Consider the following 27,984-nt stretch of genomic DNA (forward strand, 5'->3'; position numbering starts at 1 on the left):
TATACTGCAGAGGAGGAGTTAATCTTTCTATGTTAACTTAGTGTCAGCCTCCTAGTGGCAGCAGCATACACCCATGGTCTGTGTCCCCCAATCAGGCGTAGGAGAAAATCGGTATTAGTCTTACCGGTAATTATGTTTCCAGGAGTCCATACTGACAGCACATTGGAGGACGTCCTTCTCCTCCTTGCAGGGACAGGAAACACACGAGAGTTTAAATATCCGGCTCCACCCTCTAATCCTCAGTGTTGTAGCAAGAACCAATCATGGAATCATGCAAATAAAATATTTTTAATGACAGAATTATAATACAAAATAGTATATAGGCACAAATCCGAATATACCTGAGAATATTACACGTATGGGGGGGAACTACCGGTGCTGTCAGTATGGACTCCTGGAAACAGAATTACCGGTAAGACTAATACCGATTTTCCAGGACGTCCCTACTGACAGCACATTGGAGAGTACCAAAGGACCTCCTCAGGGTGGGATTACTGCTTGGAGGACTTTCCTCCCAAAAGCCGTGTGCTGACCGGATGTAACATCAAGTTTATAGTGTTTACAAAAAGTGTCAGCCCTGGCCCATGTTGCGGCGTTACAGATCTGTTCTACAGAAGCTCCTGCATGCTCCGCCCAGGAGGCGGACACCCCACGGGTAGAGTGGGCTTTTAAGCCTAAAGGAGGGGACATACCTTCTGACTGATAGGCATCTGTGATCACCTCTGTGATCCAAGGAGAAATTGAGGCCTTAGAAGCCTTCTTCCCCTTATTCTTTCCCCCAAACAGAATAAAGAGGTTTGGATCAGTACGCCAAGATTCTGTGGCCTTTAGGTAATCCAAAACCCCCTGTCTAACGTCTAGCGAGTGGAGGACCCTCTCTTTCTCATTAGCAGGGTTATTACAAAATGAAGGGAGAATTACTTCCCGATTCCTGTTTTTAATAGAGGCTACTTTCGGGACAAATGCTGGATCTAATCTCAGAATTAGACTGTCATCCCTGATCTGTAGATAAGGATCTCTGACACATAGAGCCTGAATCTCTCCAACTCTCTTGGCTGTAGTTATCGCCACTAAAAAAAGCGGTTTTACGAGTGAGAGTAGAAATAGGCATACTATCCCCCGAAGAATAAACTCCTTTACATAGTGCCCTAAGAACCAAGTTAAGGTCCCAGGATGGTGATAGCTGCCTAATAGTGGGACGCATTCTCTGAGTGGCCCGAATAAACCTTATTATCCATGGGTGAGATGACAAAGGATAGTCCAGGAATGCGCTTAGCGCAGACACCTGGACCTTCAATGTGCTGGGTCGAAGACCCAAGTTAAACCCTTTTTGTAAAAAGTCCAAGATACCTGGGATGTCCAGGGAACCTGATACAACATTGGACCTGCCACCTTCTAAACAAAAACGCTTCCAGATTTTCTGGTAAATGGCTGAGGTAACGGGTTTTCTACTACCCTGGATGGTAGATATGACCTGGTCTGACAAGCCTTTTGACTTCAGGATGTCCCTTTCAGGATCCAGGCTGAAAGACGGAGTTTGCTTGGGTCTGGGTGATACACTGGACCTTGATGGATGACTCTCCCCTTGATAGGTAATTCGACTGGGTTGTCGACTGCTAATGACCCCAACACCGGGAACCAGCTTCGTCTCGGCCAAAACGGGACGATCAAGATGACCATTGCCTGATCCTCCTTGATCTTCCGAAGTACAGCTGGAATTAGTGCCAGGGGTGGGAATGCATATGACAGCGGTTGGTCCCATTGCTGACTCAGGGCATCCACCCCTTCTGGTAGATCCGAGGGGTTCAGGGAGAAGAATTTCGGAGTCTTCGCGTTCCTCCTGCTCGCGAATAGGTCGATGTTGGGGGTTCCCCATCTGCGACATAATTTTTGGAAGATGCTTTGTTCCAATTCCCACTCTGTTGGACACAGATTCCGTCTGCTTAGGTAATCTGCTATCACATTTTGGGATCCTTCTAGATGGATAGCTGTAATGGATAGCACATTGTCCTCTGCCCACCTGAAGATCATCTCTGCTAGATCCTGCAGTGGTTGATAATTTGGACCTCCCTGATGGTTTAGGAATGAGACTGTTGTTACATTGTCGGAAAAGATTCTTACGTGCCGATCTGAGAGTATGGGCTGATTGTGCTTCAATGCTTGCCATACGGCGTAGAGCTCTCTGAAGTTGGATGATCTGCTTTTTATGCTTTCTGGCCACTTGCCTTGCAAGATTCTGCCCTGCAGATGAGCTCCCCAGCCCCAAGCGCTGGCGTCCGTAGTGATAACTACGTAAGGAGAGGTGACCCATAGAACTCCCACCGCTAAGTTCTCTGATCGTGTCCACCAGACGAGAGATCTTCTCGTTAGACTGTTCAGTCTCAATGGAGCCTCTAGGGAAGACTGGCGGCGATCCCAAGCTGACAAGATCTGCTTCTGTAGATGTCTTGAGTGAGACTGCGCCCACCTGACGGATGGTATGCAGGCTGTCATAAGGCCTAGAACCTTCATAGCCATTCTTATGGTAATTCGATGTTCCAGTAGATACCGGACCTGAGTCTGAATTATCCTTCTCTTGACTTCGGGTAGTAGTGATATTCTGCGTCTGGAATCCAGGTGCACCCCCAGGAAGGTTTTCTTTCGTTCTGGTAGAAGATCGGATTTCTGCCAGTTCAGTACCCAGCCGAGATGCTCCATCAGTGCGATAGTCCGCTCTCTGTGATCTTCCAGGAGCTTTACGGAATCTGCCACAAGAAGGAAATCGTCCAGGTACGGGATTATTATGATGCCCTGTTTCCTCAGGAAGGCCACCATCTCTGATACAAGTTTGGTAAAAACGCGAGGAGCGGAAGCCAGACCGAAGGGGAGGCCCTGAAACTGATAGTGGCAGGTCCGGGTTGGCAGAGCTACAGCAAATCTCAGCAGGTTCTGAGATGAGGGATGTACTGGGACCTGGTAATAGGCCCTTTTTAGGTCGATAGTACACATGACCGCATTTTGGTTTATAAGCGGAATTGCTGACCGAATGGATTCCATGCGGAACCTTCTGTATCTCACCCATGCATTCAGAGGCTTTAGATTTATTATTGTGCGGGTGTCGCCTGATGGCCGCGTGACCGTTAACAGGGAAGAGTAGTGGCATTTCCCCAACTCTGACTGAGGGACAGGAATTATTACTTCTGTCCTGAGCATGTCCTGTAGGTCTTTTAGTATAGCCGAATCTGATTTGACTACCGTAGGTGTAATGTATCTTTCTGGGGGAGGTGAATAAAGTTCTATGCTGTAACCTTCGGAAACGGTACTGAGAATCCACTGATTCTGAGTAATCTGGGCCCAATTCTCTGCGAACATACGGAGCCTCCCCCCAATATGAGTGGCGTCATAAAGATTTATTTTTATAGGATGGGCTAAAGAAAGATCCCCTGTTCCTATTACTCTGTCCACGGGAGCCTCTGTAGGATCCTCTGCTGGACCGACCCTGACTTTTAGGATCGAACTGCTTTCTGGAGAAGAAACCTCTCCGAAAGGGCTGTGAACGTTTAGGTTTGTCCTCCGGAAAACCTTTCTTTTTATCGGACGCTGACTCGAGGATAGAATCCAAAGCCGGTCCAAACACCCTCTGTCCTGAAAATGGAATAGAGCAGAGTTTGGATTTGGAAGCATTGTCACCAGACCATGACCTAAGCCAGACCGCCCTCCTAGCTGCATTGGATAGTGAGCTATTACGGGCTGAGAATCTGACTGATTCAGCCGTCATATCAGATAAGAAGGCCATTGCAGACTTCATTATGGGAAAGGAGTGCAGAATATCAGCTCGGGGGGTCTTATTGGATAACTGCTCTTCTAACTTCCTCATCCATAAGTACATAGACCTGGCCACCGAAGTGGCTGCTATGTTAGTTCTAATCAAAGCTGCAGAAGCCTCCCAGGCCCTTTTAAGAAGGATGTCAGCCTTCCTATCCATAGGGTCACGAAGACTGGAGGAGTCTTCGAAGGGTATCGCAGTCTTTTTAGTGACCTTTGCTACGGGAACGTCAATTTTAGGTATCTCTTCCCATAGCTTGACTTCCTCCGGATCGAACGGCAGGCGACTTTTGAAGTCACGAGATAGCACTAATCGGCGCTCAGCCTCCTTCTAGGACCATAGCTTTGATATGATCACTAATGGGAAACACAGTCACGTTTCGTGCCACGAGTCCCCCGAACATCAAGTCCTGCCTGGACTGTGGTTTAGAAGTATCTTCGATTTGCATCGTATTTCTAACAGCCTGGACAAGTTCATCTGTCTCCTCGGACTGGAAGAGATACTTCCTGGCTCTGTCCTGGTTTTCTACGGGAATTTCTCCTTCCTCTTCTGATAGTGAATCCCTGAGCTCGGAACCTTCATCAGAAGAATACTCTGGCTCCCCCTGGACTTCCTCTTTCCTGGCGCGCTTGCGACCAGTTATGGGACTGGCAGGCCGAGAATGCGAAAGGCTGGATATAGAAGCCTGCACCTCTTCCCGTATAAGGGATCTCATCTCGGAGAACATTGATGACTGCTCATCCTTCATAACTTTAGACGTACAGGTGGCACAGAGAGTCTTGCCATGGGAGTCTGGGAGTTTAGTATGGCATACAGGACATCTGATGCTCTTCATTGTGGCCTTCCCAGATTTTTTGGCTGTAGCCGGGGGAGCAGCGGGGTTTCCCTTCTCCTAAACAATATAAGATAGGGAGTAATAGGCTAGAGGGAGCGAGGAGCTTAGATAATACAAAGGGTGTACTGCCCAGGGCAGGCTTACCCCTTCCTCGTCGTTTCTGTCTTCCATAGCCGGTTCCTGAGGCAGACGATACCGCTCCTGATGCAGGTGCTGGACGCTAACACCGAAGCGACCGCTCTGACAGCGTTCTCCAGTTGGAGCGTCTGCTTTCCCCGCTCATAGAACGCCACCGGAAGTGACGTTTCGCCGGCTCCTTGAGACCGGAAGTGACGCGGCTCCCCAGAACCCGGAAGTGCCGACTGGCTGTAGCGTCTCCTGACCGCGCGCTCTGCCGGATGGAGGCTGCCTGGATCGTCGCCGCATCCTGAACCGAGAGCCCCCCAACGGGGGGAGCGGTTCACTCCCGGAGCATCGTCCCACTCCGGGCCTCTGGGGTAGAGGGACTCCCCTCCGGGGAGTTTCGACCCTGAGCCGCTTGACAGGGGGAAGGATTGGAGGACCGCTCGATCCCCCTGAGCTCGGTAAGCTGCTGCTTCTCTACGTGTGTCCCTCCATGCAGGGACAGGAAAAACACTGAGGATTAGAGGGTGGAGCCGGATATTTAAACTCTCGTGTGTTTCCTGTCCCTGCAAGGAGGAGAAGGACGTCCTCCAATGTGCTGTCAGTAGGGACGTCCTGGAAAAGAATGTTAGGAGATCAAGTGTCCTTCACGATCCACCACATAAATCAATAGGGATGATCAGTATGTAGGACAGGTTTCCTTTAGGATAAATAAAGGACTTTAACCTATGGAAATTACAAATAAAGAACTCGCAGTCTCCGTTTCCAGTATTACCTAAGGTGAAACCTACAGTATTCTCGTAGGTTACCATGTACACAGTGATCATCTGTCCATAGTCAGAAGGCTGCAAAGCCCTAAAAAGACCTCCGACCACTGTAGACTTATTACTGCCAACAATGTATAATAGAATGTAGTAAGCTTCAAAGTGCACCCTAGTGGTGGAGTCAGGAATTTTGCATTTTAGGACCATGCAGGTTATTTGGAGCTCTGTATGAGGAGGAATCAAAGCTTTTTTTTATTTAGTTAAATTTTAATAAAAAATGGTATTCAAATGTTATCAGTCGTCACATTATCAACCAAGATTCTTACCAAGTGGTGTGACTTTAATTTCTGGCATTTTCAGATCTGGAATGGTCAATAATTAATTTACATGTGATGAAAGTGAGAGCGAAGTCGCTTTCTTCTGATCTGTAAAGTAAAATGAACAAATGTAAAAATGTGCAAGTGTAGCTTTATAGGCAAGAGACTGAAATATTATGGGACTGCATTATACGGCATTCCCCAATATATCACACAGACTAAACAATTGGGACACATGTTACTCAGTTATATCCATATAACCTCCGGCCCCTGGTCTCCCCTCCCCCCCCCCCCCGGTGTATAACCTCCGGCCCCTGCTCCCCCCCCCCCCCGGTATATAACCTCCGGCCCCGGGTCTCCCCCCCGGTATATAACCTCCGGCCCCTGGTCTCCCCCCCCCGGTATATAACCTCCGGCCCCTGGTTTCCTCCCCCCCCCAGTATATAACCTCCGGCCCCTGGTCTCACCCCCCCCCCCCCCGGTGTATAACCTCCGGCCCTTGGTCTCCCCCCCGGTATATAACCTCCGGCCCCTGGTCTCCCCCCCCGGTATATAACCTCCGGCCCCTGGTCTCCCCCCCCCCGGTATATAACCTCCGGCCCCTGGTCTCCCCCCCCCGGTATATAACCTCCGGCCCCTGGTTTCCTCCCCCCCCCCGGTATATAACCTCCGGCCCCTGGTCTCTCCCCCCCCAGTGTATAACCTCCGGCCCCTGCTCCCCCCCCCGGTATATAACCTCCGGCCCCTGGTCTCCCCCTCCGGTATATAACCTCTGGCCCCCCTGCTCTCTCTCCCCCCCCCCCCGTATATGGCCTCCGGCCCCTGGTCTCCCCCCCCCCCCCCCGGTATATAACCTCCGGCCCCTGGTATATAACCTCCGGCCCCTGGTCTCCCCCCGCCGGTGTATAACCTCCGGCCCCTGCTTCCCCCCCCCCGGTATATAACCTCCGGCCCCTGGTCTCCCCCCCGGTATATAACCTCTGGCCCCCCCTGCTCTCTCCCCCCCGGTATATAACCTCCAGCCCCTGGACTCCCCGCCGTGTATAACCTCCGGCCCCTGGTCTCCCCCCCCCCCCGGTATATAACCGTTGGCCCCTGTTTTCCCCCACCCGGTGTCCCCTGGTCTCCCCCCCCGGTATATAACCTCCGGCCGGCCCCTGGTCTGGCCCCGGTATATAACCTCCGGCCCCTCCCCCCGGGTATAACCTCCGGCCCCTGATCTCCCCCCTTCTCGCTGTATAACCTCCGGCCCCTGGTCTCCCCCCATTTCTTCCCTCTAAAATCTTCCTCCGCCAGCTGTGAGTGAAATTACTGAGAAGCAGAAGGAACCGCAGCAACAAAGAGGAGACCCTGTTACGTTACAGAGTGGGGTCACCGAATGCTTAGGAGCAGAGGGCAGAAAAGTCACCAACTCTCTGTTGAGTCCGCACTGCCTCTGGTATAACATCAGCACAAACACTGCATCCCCGCTGAGAGCTTTATAGCCGAGCAGCTGCATGCAGCCGTACATCACCAAGCACAATGGTGAGTGTCAGATGGAGTGATGTAAAGCAAGACACTTATTGGAAGGAACTAGAGTGGAAACTGTGAGCCAGGTCCTCGCACAGTGAATGGCGTCAAAACAAAACCCAACTATGGCACCATCACTATTTCTTCACCCTGTCCATATTATATAAATACATATAGGCCCAGAGTTATCAAAGTGCTTACTCCAGAATTCTGGTGTCAAAAAAGTAAAAATTTGCTAAATTACCGCACAACTTGAAGCTACACAAAAGTTTTGCTACTTTTGACATTTACAAGAAAAGAAACACCGATAATAAAAACCCTATAATACAGGACCTTATAGTTTTAAATTATTAATACACCAAATAGGATACTTTAAATATTGACCAGAGTAAAGGAGTAAAATACTATTTTTATTCAACAAACAATAAAACAAATACATATGGTAAGATCTTAAAAATACCCTGGTCAGTATTTAAAGGTAAGGTACCGCGTTTGTAGATCATTCATTAATCAATGTAATGTAGCATAACATGCTGCTATAAACAAGATTTGAATGCATGTAAAACAGATTTCGTGTGTTATACCAGTAGAAAGAAGGAACTGGGGGCTGACATCTTGGTTTCACAGCAGTAGCACGACACTAGCAGTGTCATATTACGGCACCCCATGGACATAGGAGATAATAGACCGGCGCTGACCCTATCTATAACATTGAAGAGGCATTAGCAGTGTGCTGGGCACGCCTCTGTGGGCTGTATAACTCACTGCTGTAGGTGTGACTAGCAGCCATTTTACTATAGCTCAGTGATCTCTGCCCAGCTCCACTTGCTCTCTATCGCTGCAGAACAGAAGCGCTGACTGGAGCCGGAGAGTGCGAGTGATTTATCTCCCCGCTCCTCTGTCTGTACTCCAGGCACTGCACGTTCTGAGCAGACATCCTCCGCTCCTCACACGCTGCCCTCCCTTGGTGCTTCTCCTGCTATGTCTACGCCTCCCCACTTGCACACAGTCCCGGAGATCTCCGGTAAGCTGCACTCCCTCCCCCCGTGTCGCTCTTCCTCCTCTCCTCCCTGCATTCTCTCCCCGTGTCGCTCTCCCTCCTCTCTCCCCTGCATTCCTCCCCCCTGCATTCTCTGCCCCCCCCCGTGTCGCTCTCCCCCCTGCATTCTCTCCCCCCCGTGTCGCTCTCCTTCCTCTCCCCCCTGCATTCTCTCCCCCCCGTGTCGCTCTCCTTCCTCTCCCCCCTGCATTCTCTCCCCCCCCGTGTCGCTCTCCTTCCTCTCCCCCCTGCATTCTCTCCCCCCCCCCGTGTCGCTCTCCTTCCTCTCCCCCCTGCATTCTCTCCCCCCCCCCCCCCGTGTTGCTCTCCTTCCTCTCCCCCCTGCATTCTCTCCCCGTGTGGGGGGGTCTCTATGCGTGTGTGCAAGCATCGTCCGATGCCTGCTACACTGACAGTGATTGACACATTACACAATGATGGGACAGTAGTAGTCCCATCATCCGGCTAATGTGTTGAATGGAAAAAAAAAAAATACTCCATACATGCTACATACATACATCCATACATGCTACATACAGTGTTCACACTAGGCAGACAGGTTAGTTACCCATCCGATCTGAGATTACCTTGACGTTTGGTGGATGGGCTCACAATTTTTGGCCAAATCTTGTGCTAAACATCTCATGTGTTTTTTCATAGATTTCACAAGCCAGTATGCTATTCACATTTCATGTATCGCACATTTCCTTGCTTTAGCACAGTAAAATTGAGTGCAGCCATTATCTATTTGCTATGTAAGACTTTTTGGTTATGCACCAGTTCAGACTAGATGGCTGTTCAGTCAGTTTTTCTATATTTACTATGCTACATACATGCTACATACATACAATACATACATATAGACATACAGTACATTAAACATAGATTACATACATACTACATACAATACATTCATACATTACATACAATACAGACATACATACATACATGAAACATAGATTACATACTCACCATTACTTGTCATTTTGTTCCCCGAAGCCAGTGTCATCTGTAAAAAATATGAAAAAAACAAACAACCAATATACTCCCTGTCCGCAGAAATCCACCAGTGTCCCACGACGATCTCCCATGGAGAGCAGCAGCATCAGATAATGCGACTGCTCTCCAGGGGCTCCAGGAACACAATGAGGGCAGGAAGGTATCCTTCCACCACTGTATTCCTCCGCTGCTGTAAAAAAAAAAAGTCCCTAGTCTCACTTTATGGCATTGCTGGGTGAGACATTTTCCCACACAGCTTTTTGCCATAAAGTAAGACTTTGAACCTTAGTAACCTCTCAGTGATGCACTGCAGGAGCCATTGTCTGCTGTCAGTGTGTCACTGAGGGTCCTATAGAGCAGTGACATCACCCAATGTCACTGTTCTATAGGGGAGATCGTCGTGGGACACTCCTTATTAATTGGACTACGGCGGACAGGTAGTATACGGTTTATTATTTTACATTTTTTGCAGGCACTGAAGTATGGTAAGTATGGTGAAATGAAGAATATTAAAATACTTTTTACTAATGTGTGTGTGTGTTTTATTAACCCTTTCTTACTATTGGATTAATAACGGATAGGCGTCTTATTGACGCCTCTCCGTTATTAACCCGGCTTAATGTCACCTCACAATAGCTAGGTGACATTAACCCCTTATTACCCCATATCCCACCGCTACACGGGAGTGGGAGGAGAGGGGCTAAGTGCCGGAATTGGCGCATCTTCTGGGGCGGCTGCGGGCTGGTATTTGTAGCCGGGGGGGGGGGGCAATATCCATGGCCCCTCTCTAGGCTATGAATATCAGCCCGCAGCTGTCTGCGTAGCCTTTCTGGCTATAAAATATAGGGGGACCCCACGTAATTTTTTTTGGGGGGGTCCCCCTAGTTTAATAGCCAGTAAAGGCTATGCAGACAGCTGCGGGCTGATATTCATAGCAGGCTACAGATATTGGCCCCTGGCCGTCGGCTTTTCCCTTCTGGCGCAGAAAATTGCGCGGGAGCCCACTCCGTTTTTTTTTTTTTTTAATGCAACGCTCATAAAGGCCTCTTTCACACTTGCGTCGGTACGGGTCCGTCGCTATGCATCGGGCCGACGTACCGACGCACGTTGTGAAATTTGTGACCAACGTGGGCAGCGGATGCAGTTTTTCAACACATCCGCTGCCCATTTCTGAAGTCTGGAAGGAGGGGGCGGAGTTTTGGCCGAGCATGCGCGGTAGAAAATGGCGGACGCGATTGACAAAAAAGTTCACTTGAACGTTTTTTTGTGCCGACAAAACACGATGGATCCGTTGCACGACGGACGCGACGTGTGGCCATCCGTCACGATCCGTCACTAATACAAGTCTATGGGTAAAAAACGCATCCTGCGAGCACATTTGCAGGATCAGTTTTTTTCCGCCAGATCCGGGTGTTTCCGCCGGATCCATTTTTTTTCCCGCCGGATCCATTTTTTCACCCGGATCCGTTTTTTTCCCGCCGGATCCTTTTTTTTCCGCCGGATCCTTTTTTTTCAACCGGATCCGTTTTTTTCCCCCACCAGATCCGGTTTTTCCCGCCGGATCCTTTTTTTTCAACCGGATCCGGGTTTTTTTCCACCAGATCCATTTTTTCCGCCGGATCTGTTTTTTCCCGCCGGATCTGGTTTTTTCCCACCGGATCCGTTTTTTTCCGCCGGATCCGTTTTTTCCGCCAGATCCGTTTTTTCAATTGAATCCGTTTTTTTTCCACCAGATCCGTTTTTCCCCGCCAGATCTGGTTTTTGTTCCACCGGATCCGTTTTTCCGCCGGATCCGTTTTTTCCACCGGATCCGTTTTTTTCCCGCCGGATCCGGTTTTTCCGCCGGATCCGTTTTTTTAATCTGATGCTGCTGCTTTCCACGGGAGATCGTCGTGGGACACTGGTGGATTTCTGCGGACAGGGAGTATATTGGTTGTTTGTTTTTTTCATATTTTTTACAGATGACACTGGCTTCGGGGAACAAAGTGACAAGTAACGGTGAGTATGTAATCTATGTTTAATGTACTGTATAACTATATGTATGTCATGTATGTAATGTATGAATGTACTGTATGTAGTATGTATGTATGGAGTATGAATGTAGTATATGTATGGAGTATGAATGTAGTATGTATGTATGGAGTATGAATGTAGTATGTATGTATGTATGGAGTATGTATGGAGTATTTTTTTTTATATTCAACACATTAGCTGGATGATGGGACTACTACTGTTCCATCATTGGCTAATGTGTCAATCACTGTCAGTCTAGCAGGCATCGTCTGATGGGCCTTGTAGTCCCATCGGACGATGCCTGCACAGACACAAAGACCCCCGGCAGGCCGTACAGACCCCCCGGAGAGGCCGTACAGATCCTCCGGCAGGCCGTACAGACCGTACAGACCCCCCGGCAGGCACGCTCACACAGGGTTAATGCCGGCGGTAACGGACCGCGTTATGCCGTGTTTGACGCACTCCGTAACCGCTGCTATTAACCCTGTGTGTCCCTAACGTTTTACTACTGATGCTGCCTATGCGACATCAATAGTAAAAAAAAATGTAATGTTAAAAATAATAAAAAAAAACCTGCTATGCTCACCCTCCGTCGTCGCGTCCTCTCCTTGGCAGTGCAAGCGGCAGGCTCCAGTGCCAAGGATGGTATGCGAGAAGGACCTTCCATGACGTCATGGTCATGTGACCGCTCAGTCATGACAGGTCCTGCGCGCATCCAACCCTGGGACAGGAAGCTGCCTCGTGCACCGCACACAGGCGACAGGACTACAAGGGCTCCCTCGGAAGGTGAGTATATGTTTATTTTTTATTTTAACTCTTTTTTAACCTGTTACATACGTGGCTGGGCAATATACTACGTGGCTGGGCAATATACTACGTGGCTGGGCAATATACTACGTGGGCTGGGCAATATACTACGTGACTGGGCAATATACTACGTGACTGGGCAATATACTACGTGACTGGGCAATATACTACGTGGACATGCATATTCTAGAATACCCGATGCGTTAGAATCGGGCCACCATCTAGTACCATATATGTATATATGCCATGGATGAGGCCACAGTAAAGTGTATCTTTATTTGGGACAAAAGGTAACTCACAGGTCATTGCAGATGATGATGATGATGATGATGATGAACATACAATTTGTCATTCCTCCTACACAGTCACATACCAGGGAGGAAGCCACTCCAGCCAGTGTAATATTGCCCCTTTATTTGGGTCACATGGTAACACATGTATTTATCTACAGTCCACAGACTCCACTCTACCTCTCTGCTGTCGGCTCCTCCCACATGAGTCACAGTCACACTTCACTGGCTGAATCTGAGAAGCTGCCAGGCCCAGACAAGAAAGGAAAAAAAAAAAGACTGGGCTCACTCACTGCAGAGCCCATTCCTTTCATTCACAGCAGGGAGCCGGCTCTTTGTGTTGGCTCCTTCACAAACGACACATCACGTGCACACGTCCGGATTTCTTGCAGAAATTTCCTGAAGAAAACCGGAAATTTTCTGCAAGAAATCCGCATTTTTTTTTTGCGTTTTTTTTCCGTTTTTTTCGCATTTTTTTAGCATTCTGCAAGCGTAATTAGCTTGCAGAATGCTAAAGTTTTCCAAGCGATCTGTAGCATCGCTTGGAAAACTGACTGACAGGTTGGTCACACTTGTCAAACATAGCGTTTGACAAGTGTGACCAACTTTTTACTATAGATGCTGCTTTTGCAGCATCTATAGTAAAAGATAGAATGTTTAAAAATAATAATAATAAAAAAAAAAAATGCTTATACTCACCCGCAGACAGCTGATCTCCTCACCGGCGTCCGTTCCGTATAGATGGTGTGTGCGCGCAGGACCTTCCATGACGTCACGGTCACATGACCGGTCTCGACCAATCACAGGACCGTGACGACATCGGCAGGGTCCTTCACCGCACACCAGCTACAGGAACCGAACGGCAGCGTGCAGCTGAGAGGTGGGAAGACATCGAGGGTGAGTATATCACTATTTTTTATTTTAATTCTTATTTTTTGACCACTTATATGGTGCCCAGTCCGTGGAGGAGAGTCTCCTCTCCTCCACCCTGGGTACCAACCGCACATAATCTGCTTACTTCCCGCATGGTGTGCACAGCCCCGTGCGGGAAGTAAGCAGATCAATGGACTCCCAGGTGTGCGGAATCCCCTGCAATTCCGCATTTTAATGAACATGTTGCTTTTTTTTCCGCGATGCGATTTTTTCGTGGAAAAAAGGCTACATTTGCACAAAAAATGCAGAATACACTGAAAATAATGGGAGGCATATGTATGCGTTTTTTTCGCGTTTTTATCACGTTTTTATAGCGAAAAAACGCGAAAAAAACGCGAAAAATCCTGAACGTGTGCACATGGCCTTAGGGTACTGTCACACAGTGCAATTTTGATCGCTACGACGGCACGATCCGTGACGTCGCAGCGTCGTATGATTATCGCTCCAGCGTCGTAGACTGCGGTCACACTTTGCAATCACGGCGCTGGAGCGATGCCGAAGTCCCCGGGTAACCAGGGTAAACATCGGGTTACTAAGTGCAGGGCCGCGCTTAGTAACCCGATGTTTACCCTGGTTACCAGCGTAAACGTAAAAAAACCAAACAGTACATACTCACATTCCGGTGTCTGTCCCCCGGCGTTCTGCTTCTCTCCACTGTGTAAGCACCATAGCCGGAAAGCAGAGCGGTGACGTCACCGCTGTGCACGCTTTCCGGCCGGCAGGCGCTCACAGTGCAGAGAAGCTGAGACGCCGGAGGACTGACACCGGAATGTGAGTATGTACTGTTTTTTTTTTACGCTGGTAACCAGGGTAAACATCGGGTTACTAAGCGCGGCCCTGCGCTTAGTTACCCGATGTTTACCCTGGTTACAAGCGAACGCATCGCTGGATCGCTGTCACACACAACGATCCAGCGATGTCAGCGGGTGATCAAGCGACGAAAGAAAGTTCCAAACGATCTGCTACGACGTACGATTCTCAGCAGGGTCCCTGATCGCTGCTGTGTGTCAGACACTGCGATATCGTAACGATATCGCTAGAACGTCACGAATCGTACCGTCGTAGCGATCAAAATTGCACTGTGTGACAGTACCCTTACACACACACCACTTGTGTGATAGCAGATCACAGGTCAGTCACACACAAAATGGCTCTGCCCTGTGATGCTGCTCTTCATTCTGCCCCAGGGATATTAGACCACCCAAAAGGGGAGGGAAATGCTGATGTCAGCAGGTACTGCCCCAATTTTCCAGCTAACAGTAAAGCTGGTAAGTCTCACTATAGCTGCTTGAGGTCTAAAACGGAAAATGCTGCCCCTAGTGGTAAATATATATATTTGTAAGAAAATATATAATATTTTTCATATAGAAATGTTTGCAAACAGTGCAAACATTGCATTAGTACATTTTATTTACTATTTTAAGCTTAATTTCATAAAAAAAAAAAAAAAAAAAAAAAAATCAAGAAAACTGGTGGCACCTTCCCTTTAAAGTACGGTATCCTCTTTGGTGTATTTATTTTGACATTTTCAAGCCAGATCTGTCAAAGTGGGTGAAGCACAGGGGGAAGGGAGCGTGGCGCAAAAAATTATTCAGACATTACAGTACTTTAATGGTGTAACTCACTCCGGAAATGTACTCTAGTCCCCGACTGGAGGAACATCTCTCACGAGGTGCACGCCAGTGATAAGATGGGCTTAATCTATTAAATGGTGTGCGCCTCTCAATGAATAAGTCGCCTCTTATTTTTTAGCACACCTCATTAAGACTGGAGCACAAGGTAATAGTCTTACTGGACAGGGCCCTGTATGTAACAAGAAATCGTGCTATTTAAAAATTAAATCTGTCTTGAAAAACAGTACATCCTTATAAATAGACAAAAAATAAAAACCATCATTGCCTTTAGAAATGCACATAAAAGAAATCACTGCGATTAGAATCTGGCCTTAAGGCTTCATTCAGACATTTGTGTTTTTCCATGTATCCAAAAGACGGTCGGAGTGTCGTCAGTGTACTAGATCCAAGTTTGATCAGTGTCAGTTTTTACCATCAGTCTTTCCTCAGTGTTTTTCACACATGAATACATAAAGCTCAAAGCTTCTCTGACCTTTTGTACTGATGATGCCATCCATGTGCCGTCTGCGATCTTCAAGGACCCATAGACCTAATCCATGCTGCCGTTAAAAAAACGGACATGTTTGTTTTCAGTTGGCTAAAAACAAACAACCATGTGAACAGCCCCATTGACTATAATGGGTTAGGTTTCTAGCCATAAAAATCACAGAAGACGCAAATGAAATACAAATGTCTGAGTAAGGCCTAAAGGGAATCGGTCATCAGGGTGCAGCCCCCCCACCCCCCAGTTCTCTTATATGGTCAGGTAGATTTTGGAAAGCTATGTCAAGTCATACCTTTCTTTATAAAAATCCACCACTCTATAATCAAATCCACATTGATGTCAATATGCAAATTAGGCTGCAAGTGCTCTATGCATGATGGAGCACTTCCCCAGCCTCTGAGCTCTAAAAAGCTCTCAAACCCTCTTGGTCCCTTTCCTCCAATCTGCCAAGATGCATGTACAAGTCAGAGAGACCTCCTGAATCTGGCAGATGACCGTGCCCACAACGTGAACAGATCCTAGTAGGTGGTAGAAAGAGGTTAAATTGGGGTCCTCTATGATGTCCTTGAGCCCCAGTAGAACCCATCACTGAAGCTGATCAGACACCTTCCACAAGATTAGCTCATTTCACAGAGCTGCACTGATAAGCTGTCAGTTTTATTTGGTAAGGTCCCTTTAAATATCATCATGTGTCGCACCGCTCCTCATTCCCCCAATGACTTTTAATTAGTGATGAGCAAACGTGCTGGGATAAGGTGTTATCTGAGCATGCTAGTGCACTAACCGGTTTCAGTCTCCGTGGCTGCATGTCTCGCATCTGTCAGACAGCTGCAACACCTGCATGTGTTGCTGTCGAGTAGCCACGAGACATGCACCGTGGGAACATATTATTCGAGCACATTCGCTCATCACTACTTATGACTGATCACCCAGTCCTGCACGATGATAACCACGTTCCATTAGGTCAGATAATAACATGAGTGACGAGTGTCGGCGGCTGAGATCATTATGGAGGAATTAGCTGATCATCCGCTTGCTTGACTGGTTTATCTGGCTGCAAATCTAGACAATGACAGGCAGCTGTGTGATGACACATTTATAGGAAAGCAATAAAGGGAGTCTGTCAGCACAAGATGACTGTACAAACCAAGCACCAGGGCTGTGGAGACGGTAAGCCAAACCTCCGACTCCTCAATTTCCATGACACCGACTCCACAGCCCTGCCAAGCACAGGCATTCTGTGCACCCTTGGCATTGAGTAGTTCAATGCACTTACCCACCTATTTGTTCTCCATCTTTTTCTACCCTGCTATTCCTTGATTGACAGCTCCAGCTTTACAAGAGTCGGAGGATCGCAGACAGAGTGCCTGCCCATAAGTCTGTGTCATGATGGGTCTAAGGACTGGAGCCCCCCAGCATCAAAGGGATTTGTGCTTCATTGGTCCTTGGCTGTGTTCATATTAAAGGGATCGCCCAAGACTTTTTTATTTATGACCAGTCCTCAGGATAAGTCCCCAATATCAGATACAGGCCAGCACACAGCCCTATGTGCTCTGCATGTAAGGAGTGAGCTCAGGGGTCCACTCCCTGCAGCATGGATGGCATTATGATGTGTACAACTAGCACCTGTTTAGTGGCTGCAAATAAAGCTACCTGTGATAGCACCAGTTTAACCCATTAGGTGGGGGTGTCAATCGTGACAGCGACATCTAACAGGATGGAAATGGTGTGTGGATAACATGTCATGGTAGCCAGCAAAGGCCGACTGAAGATCCCCACATCTGTCATATTTGTGCTCCTACATGACTCAGCTTGTGTGGGCATCAGAAGAAATCAGGAATTTTACAACACAATACAATATTAAGGTATTGTACAAGCAGTCACAGGTTCATGTCCTCTATGGGGACCAAAAAAAATTATATAATACAGACGGAGAAAAGAAAATGGTAATGTTCCAGCTCCTTTCAAAAAAGTTCAAAACATCCTTTATTGGAATCTTGGGAAAAAACATGTAAATGCTTCGGGAAGAATAGAATAGCAGGCAACAAAGTGACATGTTTTGATCACATCAGTGATCTTTGTCAAACTTCATATAACACCATCTCTCGCAAAACTTTTAAACCCCAAGGCACCAATCAATTTAACACTGAAAATCACAACATATAAAAGGTCCTAGGGTAAAACAAATACATTGTAAAGGACTTATAACATTAAAAACCACTATATATCAATTACACAAAATGGTGAAAAAAAAACAACAACAACACTTTAAACACTATGTGTTTTCATATAATAAAGACCACTTTTTTTTTTTAAGACAGTAAGGAAGTAAAATACCAGAATACCAAGGAAAGGCCTGGAGAATCCCCTTAAAGGGAACCTGTCAGCTGATTCATGCTGCCCAATCCATGGTCTTTGCACTCACACAGCCCAGTAGATTTTTATGAGTCTGATGTAACCTAATCGTAGGTCAAATCTATTCAGAGAGGCTAGGGGAGATCCTTTCTTCTTTTTTTTTTTGTTTTGCCAGCATTTGCTGTTGTTCATGTGGGACGCATTGAAGTGTATTTACCTGCTAATGAGTATGTCTAGTTATGTCATCAGGATCTGTATATATTAGGATGGTCTGTATTATTTTTTTACTGTTATAAGAGATCTACCTATGCTGATATTTACTCTGCTGAAAAGTGGCTGTTTAGTGATGTGCTTTTCTTTGATGGTATTTTACCTGATATTTATGTGGACCCATTACCCCAAGTTTTGTCATGGGTTTTAAGTGTTTTTAAATGTTTTTTGTATTGTTCCCAAATAAAGATGGTTTTTATATTCCTATAATTTTTGTGGTGATCCCAATTTTTCTGCATACACCTTTCTCTGTTGTAGTTCCAATCCATGGGCTGTATGAATCGGCCCCTGGCTGCACGATTGCAGGATGTATATTTGTCCCTGAAAAGCTGACATTTCATGAAAACATAGTATAAAGATTCGTCCATGAACCATAGAGACAAGACTAATCCAGTGTTGCTCCTGGCCAGCAGCTCTCCCGTGTGTAAGGAGAGACTGGTCATTCACCTGGAGCGGCACTGGGAAAGGCCACCCATGGGGGGGGGAGCACTGGACTAGTCTGGTCTCCGGCCGAATCATTAAACAATTTTTTCTCTGAAATATCGGAACCTTTCACAGATAAGTACACGTCTCAGCAATAGAGCAGCCGGGGTCCCATCCATGCTGCCTGTGGTTTGGGCAGCGTGAATCAGCTGACAGGTTCCCTTTAATGAGTCCCTGTCACCTGACTTGTCTGTGTCAGTAAGTAACGTGCATTCCTCATGAGATGCCAATTCTGGAGCATCTTTCCTCAGAGCTGCACGTTGGGTATTTGCTTTATTGTGCCTCCTGGAGATGTATGAAGATGGGAATGTGTGTAGAGCCTGACATTAATCAGTGCCAAACAGACACTTTGTGTAGGGTAAAAGTCACATTTCCAGGAGGAATAACACAATGTGCCGCACTCGACGCTCCGGAACCGTCCTTTCATGGGGAATACGAGCACTTACTGTCCAGTGTGGAGAAAGTACTCCACATGGTGCTATTCCTCCTGGAGAACGTGCTAAGCACCGACAGCCGGGGTGACCCTTCCCAATCTGCCAGGGCCCAGACGAGGCACCGCACAGAAGGACACATTTCCAGGAGGAATAATAGAGGAGCTGCCCAACACAGAGCTGAGGAGAGACCCCCCGGAGCTGAGGAGACCCCCCCAACGGAGCTGAGGAGAGACCCCCCCGGAGCGGTCATTTCATCGTCTCCAGTGAGGCAGAGCCGCTTTCCCCATAGGTAAGAACACTATAATTCCCAAATAAATGACAATACATAAAACTGGCAAATAAAATCGCACAAACCTACACTGTGCGACTAAATAGGCCGACATCCTCTCAACTGCTGTTATATAACAAGAGCAGCGATAACGCTGTGGACTCCCGCCACAAGGGAGGTGTTCACACACACAACACTCACCGTCAGCGGCGCCACAGACTGCGACGCCTGGGCAGCGCCATGACACTGACGTCACTGCGTCACGTGACCAGCTCAGCGCAGGAACCGCTGTGGGCAAAATGACCAATAGGAAAACAAGGGCGGGGCATAAAGAGGAAGTGGGCGTTTTTTGATTCTCCTTGTTTTAGTGGAGGCGAGGATCGGAAAGAAATAAGGCTGCGGTGGTGATTGGATGGATGTGACTGATGGGCGTGGCCATAGGATGCAGGATGCAGGTGGAGGACGGAGGTGGGACAGTGCGGAGCTGACAGGTGACGTAAGCGGACAGGTGAGTGGCGGCGCTCAGGTTATGTTCTCCTGTCTAATGCTGGGACTTGTAGTTCCACACAGGTGAATTACTATGTAATATATGTGCATACAGTCTGCTATTTGGTATCTGCTTTTCCATCAAAACATGATTCCCCCCAGGAGAGAGAAATGTTTTGTTTGGTTTTTTTTTTTTATGGCGACACATCCCCAATTTTCTATTTAACCCCTTAGTGACGGAGCCAAATTTTTGAAATCTGACCAGTGTAAATTTATGTGGTAATAACTCTGGAACGCTTCAACAAATCCCAGTGATTTTGAGATTGTTTTTTCATGACACATTATACTTTATGATAATGGTAAAACTAGGTTGATATGTTTTGTGTTTATTTATAAAAAATATCAGAAAATTGAGAAAAATGTTAAAAAATTAGCAATTTTCAAACTTTGAATGATTTTCCCTTTAATCCAGATAGTCATACCATAGCAAAACATTAATAAATAACATTTCCCACATGTCTGCTTTGCATCAGCACCATTTTTAAAATGTTATTTTATTTTGTTAGCATTTTAGGAGGTTTAAAAATGTAGCAGTAATTTTTCATTTTTTCAAGGAAATTTACTAAATTTATTTTTTACGGACTTATCCATGTTTGAAGTGACTTTAGGGGTCCCATATATTGTGAAACCCCCCAAAAGTGATACCATTTTAGAAACAGCACCCCCTGACATATTGAAAACTGCAGTCAGATAGTTTATTAACCCTTCAGGTGCTTTTCAGGAATTAATGCAAAGTGGCATGACAGAAATGAAAAAAATTATTTTTACCACCTAAATGCTTCACTTCTGAACAGATTACTACAGTCGTCAGACTCTAAGGCCGCAATTTGGTCATGAATTGCCATGGCAAACATCAGGACCACACAATCATGATCTGAGGGCACCAATTGGGATAAAGAGGAAGCCCCCACACTCTGTTAACCATTTATAATGATGTAGTCACTTTTGACAGCAGCATCTAAGGGGTTAAACAGATTTGGACGCTGCAAACACTGATCGTGGCTGATACAGCAAGTTGTCAGCTATAGTGCACAACCGACAGCTGCTGGATTGTCACTTGTATGGGGAGGCTATTCTCTTATATCTCAGGTCAGTTAAAAGACGTATTGGCTGTCATTAAGGGGTTAATGTTGTGATTCTTATTGAAACACTAAAATATCTAATTAATGACAGCAGTTTGGCACCGACGTCCTCGTACCGAGCCGGGGTCCGCGTTACCGAGCCGGGGTCCGCGTTACCGAGCCGGGGTCCGCGTTACCGCTCCGATCATTAGTGTACAATGAATGACTGGGGCCGAATCCAACATTTCACCCGATTTGGATTTTTTTTGTCTTTTTTCCGTAATTTATATTGGATCATCAATGCTGTCACTTACCATTATAAAAGAAACTTGTACCGCCAGAGTGGATGGACGAAAAGAAAAAAAAAAAGTTGCGCCTCTTGGAAGTAAATGAAAACACAAAAAGAAAAATCATCTGATCATTTGATCCTTGAGGCTTTAAAGTAACTAAACCTAAAGTGTTAAATTATTTTCTGTTGTTCTCTGTTATCAGCCATTTCAGGTTCAGGGGAGTCAGACTATAGGATTTGTGACGGGAAGGAATCCAGGTGTATTAATGGTGACAGCAGCTCGGATTATAGGCTGCCGTGACTTTCGTTGTTCCGACCCTTTAAATACCTGCGGTGTCGGGGTTCTGGGGAGTGTCTCCTGCCTGTGAGAACATGGCAACCTTTCCTCTCATCAGCAATTAATATTTCCAGATTCCAGGTGTGTGACCGGCGAGGTGACTACTAAGCATCCATAAATGGCCACTGTGGTGATGAGGCAGGGAGCTGGGACCACCACCGATCCTGGCTGCGCCCCCTTCTGTACCAGCTCTATAAGGAACATGCTGGCGGTACAAGACTCTGCCACCTGTAGCTACGCATGCGCTGAGCGCAAGGAATCAACCCATAGGGGGCAGCATAGCACTGACAGACAGCCTGTTAGATCCCTACTCTGCAGAGCCTAATAGGGGTCCATATATGGTAGACACAGAGACTATGGTTGAGCGACTGTCCGCCGTAGTAGATTGGTGTATGGCATCGCTGTGGAAAGACAGATTACCCCCATATACAGGCACATTATGGGGCCGATCATCACTTGCATGAGTGGTGGTGGGGTGGCTAAGTCACCTTTCTTTTGGAAGGGGGGGGGGGGTTTCCAATTTCTGATTGTTTGAACAGTCAAGCCTCGGTCCTACTCTGCCTCCCATCTATATTAGGGTCAGTTGGCACAAGGTGAGGTATTAATGCTGGAAGCTAGGATCGCCGCGCACAGGATACACCTTGTCGCGGTGGGATGGCTCTTATGCTTTTTTAATCAATATCAGTGTTTAATCAGTGTTATCTAAGTTCCCTATTACATGAGTGATTTTTTTTTATGTAAGGCTGACCTTTCTTCCCAAATTTGATGCAAGTATTTGCGCTATAGTTTTTTTTTCTTTTTCATTTTCTTTGATTCTTCTGATTGGTCACTCTTTAAGTCTTGCGCTCCAAGGCCTGGAGTGTGAAGGGGTTAATGCTGCAGTTCCGTCTTTCGCCGCTCTCCTCCTTGTAAATATGGGCTCGCGGCTTTGAGATGCTTGACTTCCCCTGGACAAAACGGCAGCTGATGGCAGAAACCTTTCCAGGACTGTGCAGGATCTGGGCCCGGGGAGACTGGGGAACGTTTTGTCATGTGAGCTGTGTTGTGTTGTATTAACGGCCGTCCCTCCATCCAGGTCCTGGATCCGGAGCTCGGTCAGCGCTGCTGGAACATGTCCGCTACAGAAGAGAAGTTCACGCTCCGAGAAGTCCTCGTCAGCTTCAAGTCTTGTTTGGTAGAAGATGATGAAGACGTGATTGTAGAGCATTACCTGAATGGGTGGAAGGGATTGGTCCGGTGAGTGTCCTGTCTCTGAATGCTGGGACCCCCGAATCCTCACGCTGCTCTGGTAAAATCCTGAAGCCACTGAGCACAGCCCATCGATGACCACTTTTACTTCCTAACACGTAGTGAGGGTCCCAGCGGACTGACCCCCCCACTGTTCTGTATACACCTGTATAGCTCCTGATGCAGCAGGAAGAATGATACCTGTCTTGCAGTAATCTGATGGGTCAGTGCTGGCAAATTCAGCAATGAAACCACATGTAAATTAGCCAGGAAGTGCATTGGGGCGTGTCACTACACTGATCATACAGACCACACCCCCAGTGCACTTCCTGGCTAATTTGCATGTTCTTTCAAAGCTTGATCTCTCAGCGCTGACACATCTGACTAGTATAAGGCAGGTATGATTGTTATTGTTGTTTAAGGACATATACTACTAGTATCAGAAACAAAACCGTTCCTACCTGTTAGTCCCCAGCTATTCCGGAGGTCCCTTGTTGGTCCTGCAGGCAGTCACTGCTCTCCGCTGTGTCCTGCCATATCATATATGGACTTCTTCTCCCTTTAGCCTAGAGTTTGATCTTGGGGTCCAGATCTGACGGCATCGGAAACATTGTTAAAAAGAAAAGTTTGGCATTCCATGATGCACTGCAGAAACGGGATTTGCAAATATTAAAATTCAAAATTCTTGGATGCTAAATCCAAATTTTGTCGTCATTTTCTGTATTGAAAGGGAATCTGTCATCAGGATTTCGTTACGTAATCCAAGAGCAGCATGACGTAGAGGCTTGGACCCTGATTCTAGTGATGTGTCACTTGTTGGGCTGCATGTTGTCATTTTTTTCTGCTACAGATATAGCAGAGCTAGAATGCTGAGCTATGTATAACCCCGCCCACACCACTAATTGGCAGCTTCCTGTGTACACTGTAATCAGACTGCCAATCAGTGGTGTAGGCGGGGTTATACAGATTAGCTGGACTACTTGGCACATGACACCTAGTCCTCTAGTGATAATCTCCTGCTGATATAAAACTGATTGGATTGAAACTACAGAAAATTGCGGATCAAGTGATGCATCGCTGGAATCGGGGTCTCTGCCCCTACATTATGTTGCTCTCAGATTACATAGCAAAAACCAACAAATAGATTCAATTAAAAAAAATACATATTCGGCTTTGTAATGATACGGTATGTGAGTGCCCCCTTGTGGCAGAAGCAGGTAGTGTGAATGTAATGTAAGTGCAGGGGATTTGTGATGTTCACTGTTGAACAGTTGTACATTTATTTCACCGTAACCTTATTTTTATTTTTTCCCTCGTAGCTTTATGAACAGCCTGGGTACAATCTTTTCTTTCGTTTCTAAAGATGCTGTAAACAAGATTCAGATCATGGAAAATTACGTAAAAGGTGAAAATGGAGAGCGGTATCGGACCCTCAAGTCCATGGTGGAGTACGAGCTCAGCTCTGATTTGGTGGATGTGACCAAGCGAGGCAGTCACCCGGAGTCCGGCTGTCGGACGATTCTTAGGTTGCACCGAGCCTTACGATGGCTTCAGCTCTTTCTGGAGAAGTTAAGAACAAGTAGTGAAGACAGTAAGACGTCCACCTTGTGCTCCGAGGCCTACAATGACTCTCTAGCCAACTACCACCCTTGGATCATACGGAAAACCGCCACCGTGGCCTTCCTCGCTCTTCCTGTACGGAACACGTTCTTTGAAGTGATGAACGTCGGGACAGCAGAAGATGTGGTGGACATGCTTGGAGAAGCCATGCCGTACGTGTCCAAGGTCTATGACTTCACCCAAGAACTGTACTCCCAGCACAACCTTCTGGATCTCCCGTGAACCTTCTCCTGAGGTCATCTTGAATCATGGACTACAGGTCTTCAGAAATGATGACATTGCTGTTACCAACATTCCCTAGATCTTCTTTTTTTTTTTTGCCAATAACTTTGAGTGAATCAGTCCAAAATTCGAACTTGATGAATTTGCTCAAATTCGACGGGTAAGCCGGATTCACACTGAATTTTTTCATTGAAAATGGTTGAATGTGTCCCGATTTTGAGTTTTAAGAAATGTTAATTATGTTCCGAGATCTCTCCTGGCCCCAAAGTGAAGTAATGGGAGAGAGTAAAAAAAAAATTGGCACTCCCCTCGATGTCTTGTCAGTCCCGGGGAGTGAGGAACCGGAGAAGGCGACTAGTGCAGGACCAGGTGGGAAGATGCAGCCTTAGGAGCAATGGGATTCCTGGCCCTAAAAAGAAAGCTGCAAAATGATTGTTTCCAGAATCCAATATTTTTTTTTCTTTTTAAAACTTGGAGCTAATTCCATTTGCTCATCACTATCAGCCAATAGTAAAGAGTTAAAAAATAAATAAATAAAAATAACTGCCTCGTTCTACAAACAGCACCACTCCTGTCCACAGGTTGGTTTTGGTATTGCAGCTCAATCCCTTTATTTAATGAAGCTGCAATACCAAAAACAACCCATGGAGAGGAGTGGCGCTATTTCTCTACAAAGACCAAAGAAGTGGGTTTTACTGGTTTATTATACACTGATGGTTCTTTTAATCAGTACTTTTTTTTTTACAAGACACTGTGTCACATCATGGCTGTGCTGGATTTACTGACACTCTGCTGCCGTTCCAGAATCCAGGGTCAGATTTCCTCAGCCATCTTGACTCCATCTGGCCATCTTTCCTAGAAGAGGCCCTGTAGGTTAGACAGGAACCCAATGATGGTCGGACAACTGATCGTCTGGTGAATGATCCTTACACTTTTACATCTATGTAGCACACTAGTTGTCTGTACCAGCCATACTTGGTCAAAGACATCCCGAAGAAGAAGGTTCTTGAAAGGGAACCTGTTGGGTGATTCATGTTGCCCAAACCGTGGGCAGGTCTCTCCCTATCAATCAAGTTTGGCAGCGCTGAGAAGAGTTGGGTCTTCAAGCAATAGGTTTTCCGAAACGTCAGCGTGTTTCAGAGAAACCTCAACATGGCTGCAATCGGGCAACCAGACTCTTGATTCGTGCTGCTCGTGGGTAAAAGGTGTATGTATTAAAACTGGTGAGGCTGATGTATTTACTTTGAAAATCCATAACAGAATCCTGGTATTAAAATGATCAGTATATGAGTCTAGCTAAAAAGTGAGAGAGCGCATGAGTCTAGGTGTATTCAGTCTTCGCTCACCCAGCCAGACTGACATCTGCAGCTTGTACTGAGCAGTGGGAGATCTCGGCAGAAGGAGGGACACTGTGGAGGTCTCAAATCAGGGTAGGTGGGCAGGGATTAGAGTTTAAACTTTCAAAAAAGGATTTTACAGGCAATCTGACATGGTCTACGATAGTAAGTAAATCATCTTCATCAAATCTAAGAGATCCCTTTAAACTGTATAGTTTGTATTGCGAAATAGGCTTTGGACACCTTTTGACATGGAAAAAATAATTTTTGAGTAGTGAGGAGCGAGCGTGCTTGGATGAGGTGTTATCTGAGCATGCTTGTGTCTCAATCGAGTATTTTCGGCATGCTGGAAAGAAAAAAAATATCTTTTATATATGTCTTATCTCCGTTATGACACTATGATCCCCGGCCTGTATACGGGGGCTGACACTTTGCATTGTGTATGTATATACAGTCTATCTAAAAATCCTCCAATAATGTATGTCCAGCGTTTTGTGATATTTGCTTAGAACTTGCATTTTCTACCTCCACTTCATTGTAATGTCTCTATGATCCAACATGGGGCACAACCAAATGAGACCATTCCGTGTGGCCAATAAAACAATAAACTCATTTACTTGGTGAGACTGAATAAAAAAAAAAAAATCCTTAAAATAAAGAGATGTTCATCTCGATGTGAATCGTCGTCGTTCCGTACCATTTATCAGGAAATAATTTTTAGATGTTATTTTTCTATAGTTTCAATACGGCCACAGGAACCAAGGTATTTCTGTGCCAAATGGGCTATTAGAGAGGTTTGGTCAAATAGACAAACTGTATGAATTATCAAAGGATGTTATTGTTATGACCTATACCGACCTTATACTGATGGAGAAGTCTGACATCAGAAAATGATCTATTGTCCAATTCAGGTTTTTATGTGCAATTATTATTTTTTTTTCTTTTTATTACCTGACCACATTCTTCCACACCGCACCATCCGTAGTATAATCATCTTCATGCTGACAATGCTCCATTTCATGCTGCAAAGAAACCTCCGAGTCATTGGCTGCTAAGGCCAGAAAAATAGAGAAAGGTATGGTGCTGCCAGCATCCTCCCCTGACCACAACCCTATAGAGAACCTATGGAGAATCATCAAGCAAGAAATCTATGAGGATGGGAGGCCGTTCACATCGAAACAGCAGCGCTGGGAGGCGATTCTGACTTCATGCAAAGAAACACAAGCAGAAACTCTCCAAAAACTCACAAGTTCCATGGATGCAAGAATTGTGAAGGTGACATCAAAGAAGGGTCCTATGTGAACATGTAACTTGTGCTGTTTTTGATTTCAGGACATGTTACCTACAAATTCAAGAAATCACCATTTTTCAGTTCTTTCCAGCCTATAAAGTGTTTGGAAACTCTCTGAAGTGCCGGGTAATTTGGAACAGTGCATTGTGACGTTTTTACTTCTGAAGAAATTAGTTATCAAAGGGAAGTCTGTCCAATAAAATGTAATTGATCCTGTATCGTTTGATGATTTGAACATTGTACTGACTCATGGCAGGGGTTGTTCGAAGGCCAACTCATGGGGTGAGGGTCCTCCGGTCGGTGGGAAGGAGAGCTGGTTTGTAGATCGGAGACTGTTTTGGTTGGGAAGAATCAAGATCATTTCTGCAGCTTGTCTCTCGCAATATATTCCCTACCGGTAAGTGCCCTCTAAGGCCGGGGTCACACTTGCGCGAATCTCTCGCCTCAATACTCGGCACTGCCGCCGGAACTCGGGACCGGAGCGTTCAGCGGCATAGAAATGCATGCAACCGCACACTCCGGTCCTGAGTGCCGACGTGCCGGAGAGATTCGCGCAAGTGTGACTCCTGCCTTAGACTGATGCACTAGTATAAGAATAATGGCAGCCGGGAAACGCAGAGCCTTTCTTGGGTTTTCCTAGGAATAGTGATCTAGGTCCAGGGACAAGGGGCAGGCATGCAAGATCAAAGCTG

At 46.5% G+C, this 27,984-nt stretch overlaps 2 protein-coding genes across 4 annotated transcripts in view; one reads left to right on the forward strand and one right to left on the reverse strand.

Annotated features, from left to right (window-relative positions):
* The window catches only part of INTS11 (integrator complex subunit 11), a 55,940-nt gene extending 36,252 nt beyond the window's left edge, over positions 1 to 19,688 (reverse strand). Inside the window, exons 1-2 of one of the 2 annotated variants that reach the window (XM_077250128.1) lie at positions 19,564 to 19,688; positions 5,854 to 5,952 (exon numbers count right to left, since the gene is read on the reverse strand). In XM_077250128.1, the coding sequence (XP_077106243.1) occupies positions 5,854 to 5,881 (28 nt within the window). In that variant the 5' untranslated portion in view covers positions 5,882 to 5,952; positions 19,564 to 19,688. Of the gene's footprint in view, positions 1 to 5,853; positions 5,953 to 19,448 lie in introns of both variants that reach the window. The other variant, XM_077250129.1, reaches the window with a different exon arrangement.
* Positions 19,689 to 19,725: 37 nt separating this feature from the next.
* CPTP (ceramide-1-phosphate transfer protein) lies at positions 19,726 to 27,508 on the forward strand. Of its 2 annotated transcripts, XM_077250131.1 has the most exons (4): positions 19,739 to 19,870; positions 21,462 to 21,676; positions 22,671 to 22,831; positions 24,142 to 26,595. In XM_077250131.1, the coding sequence occupies exons 3-4, from the start codon at positions 22,707 to 22,709 to the stop codon at positions 24,662 to 24,664; spliced, it is 648 nt and encodes a 215-aa protein (XP_077106246.1). In that variant the 5' UTR covers positions 19,739 to 19,870; positions 21,462 to 21,676; positions 22,671 to 22,706; the 3' UTR covers positions 24,665 to 26,595. The 2 variants fall into 2 exon arrangements, with proteins under 2 accessions (XP_077106245.1, XP_077106246.1); XM_077250130.1 differs by lacking the exon at positions 21,462 to 21,676 and having other exon boundaries at positions 19,726 to 19,870; positions 24,142 to 27,508.
* The last annotated feature ends 476 nt before the right edge of the window (positions 27,509 to 27,984 follow it).

The sequence above is a fragment of the Ranitomeya variabilis genome, chromosome 4 (assembly GCF_051348905.1).
Source record: "Ranitomeya variabilis isolate aRanVar5 chromosome 4, aRanVar5.hap1, whole genome shotgun sequence".
Lineage (NCBI taxonomy): Eukaryota > Metazoa > Chordata > Amphibia > Anura > Dendrobatidae > Ranitomeya > Ranitomeya variabilis.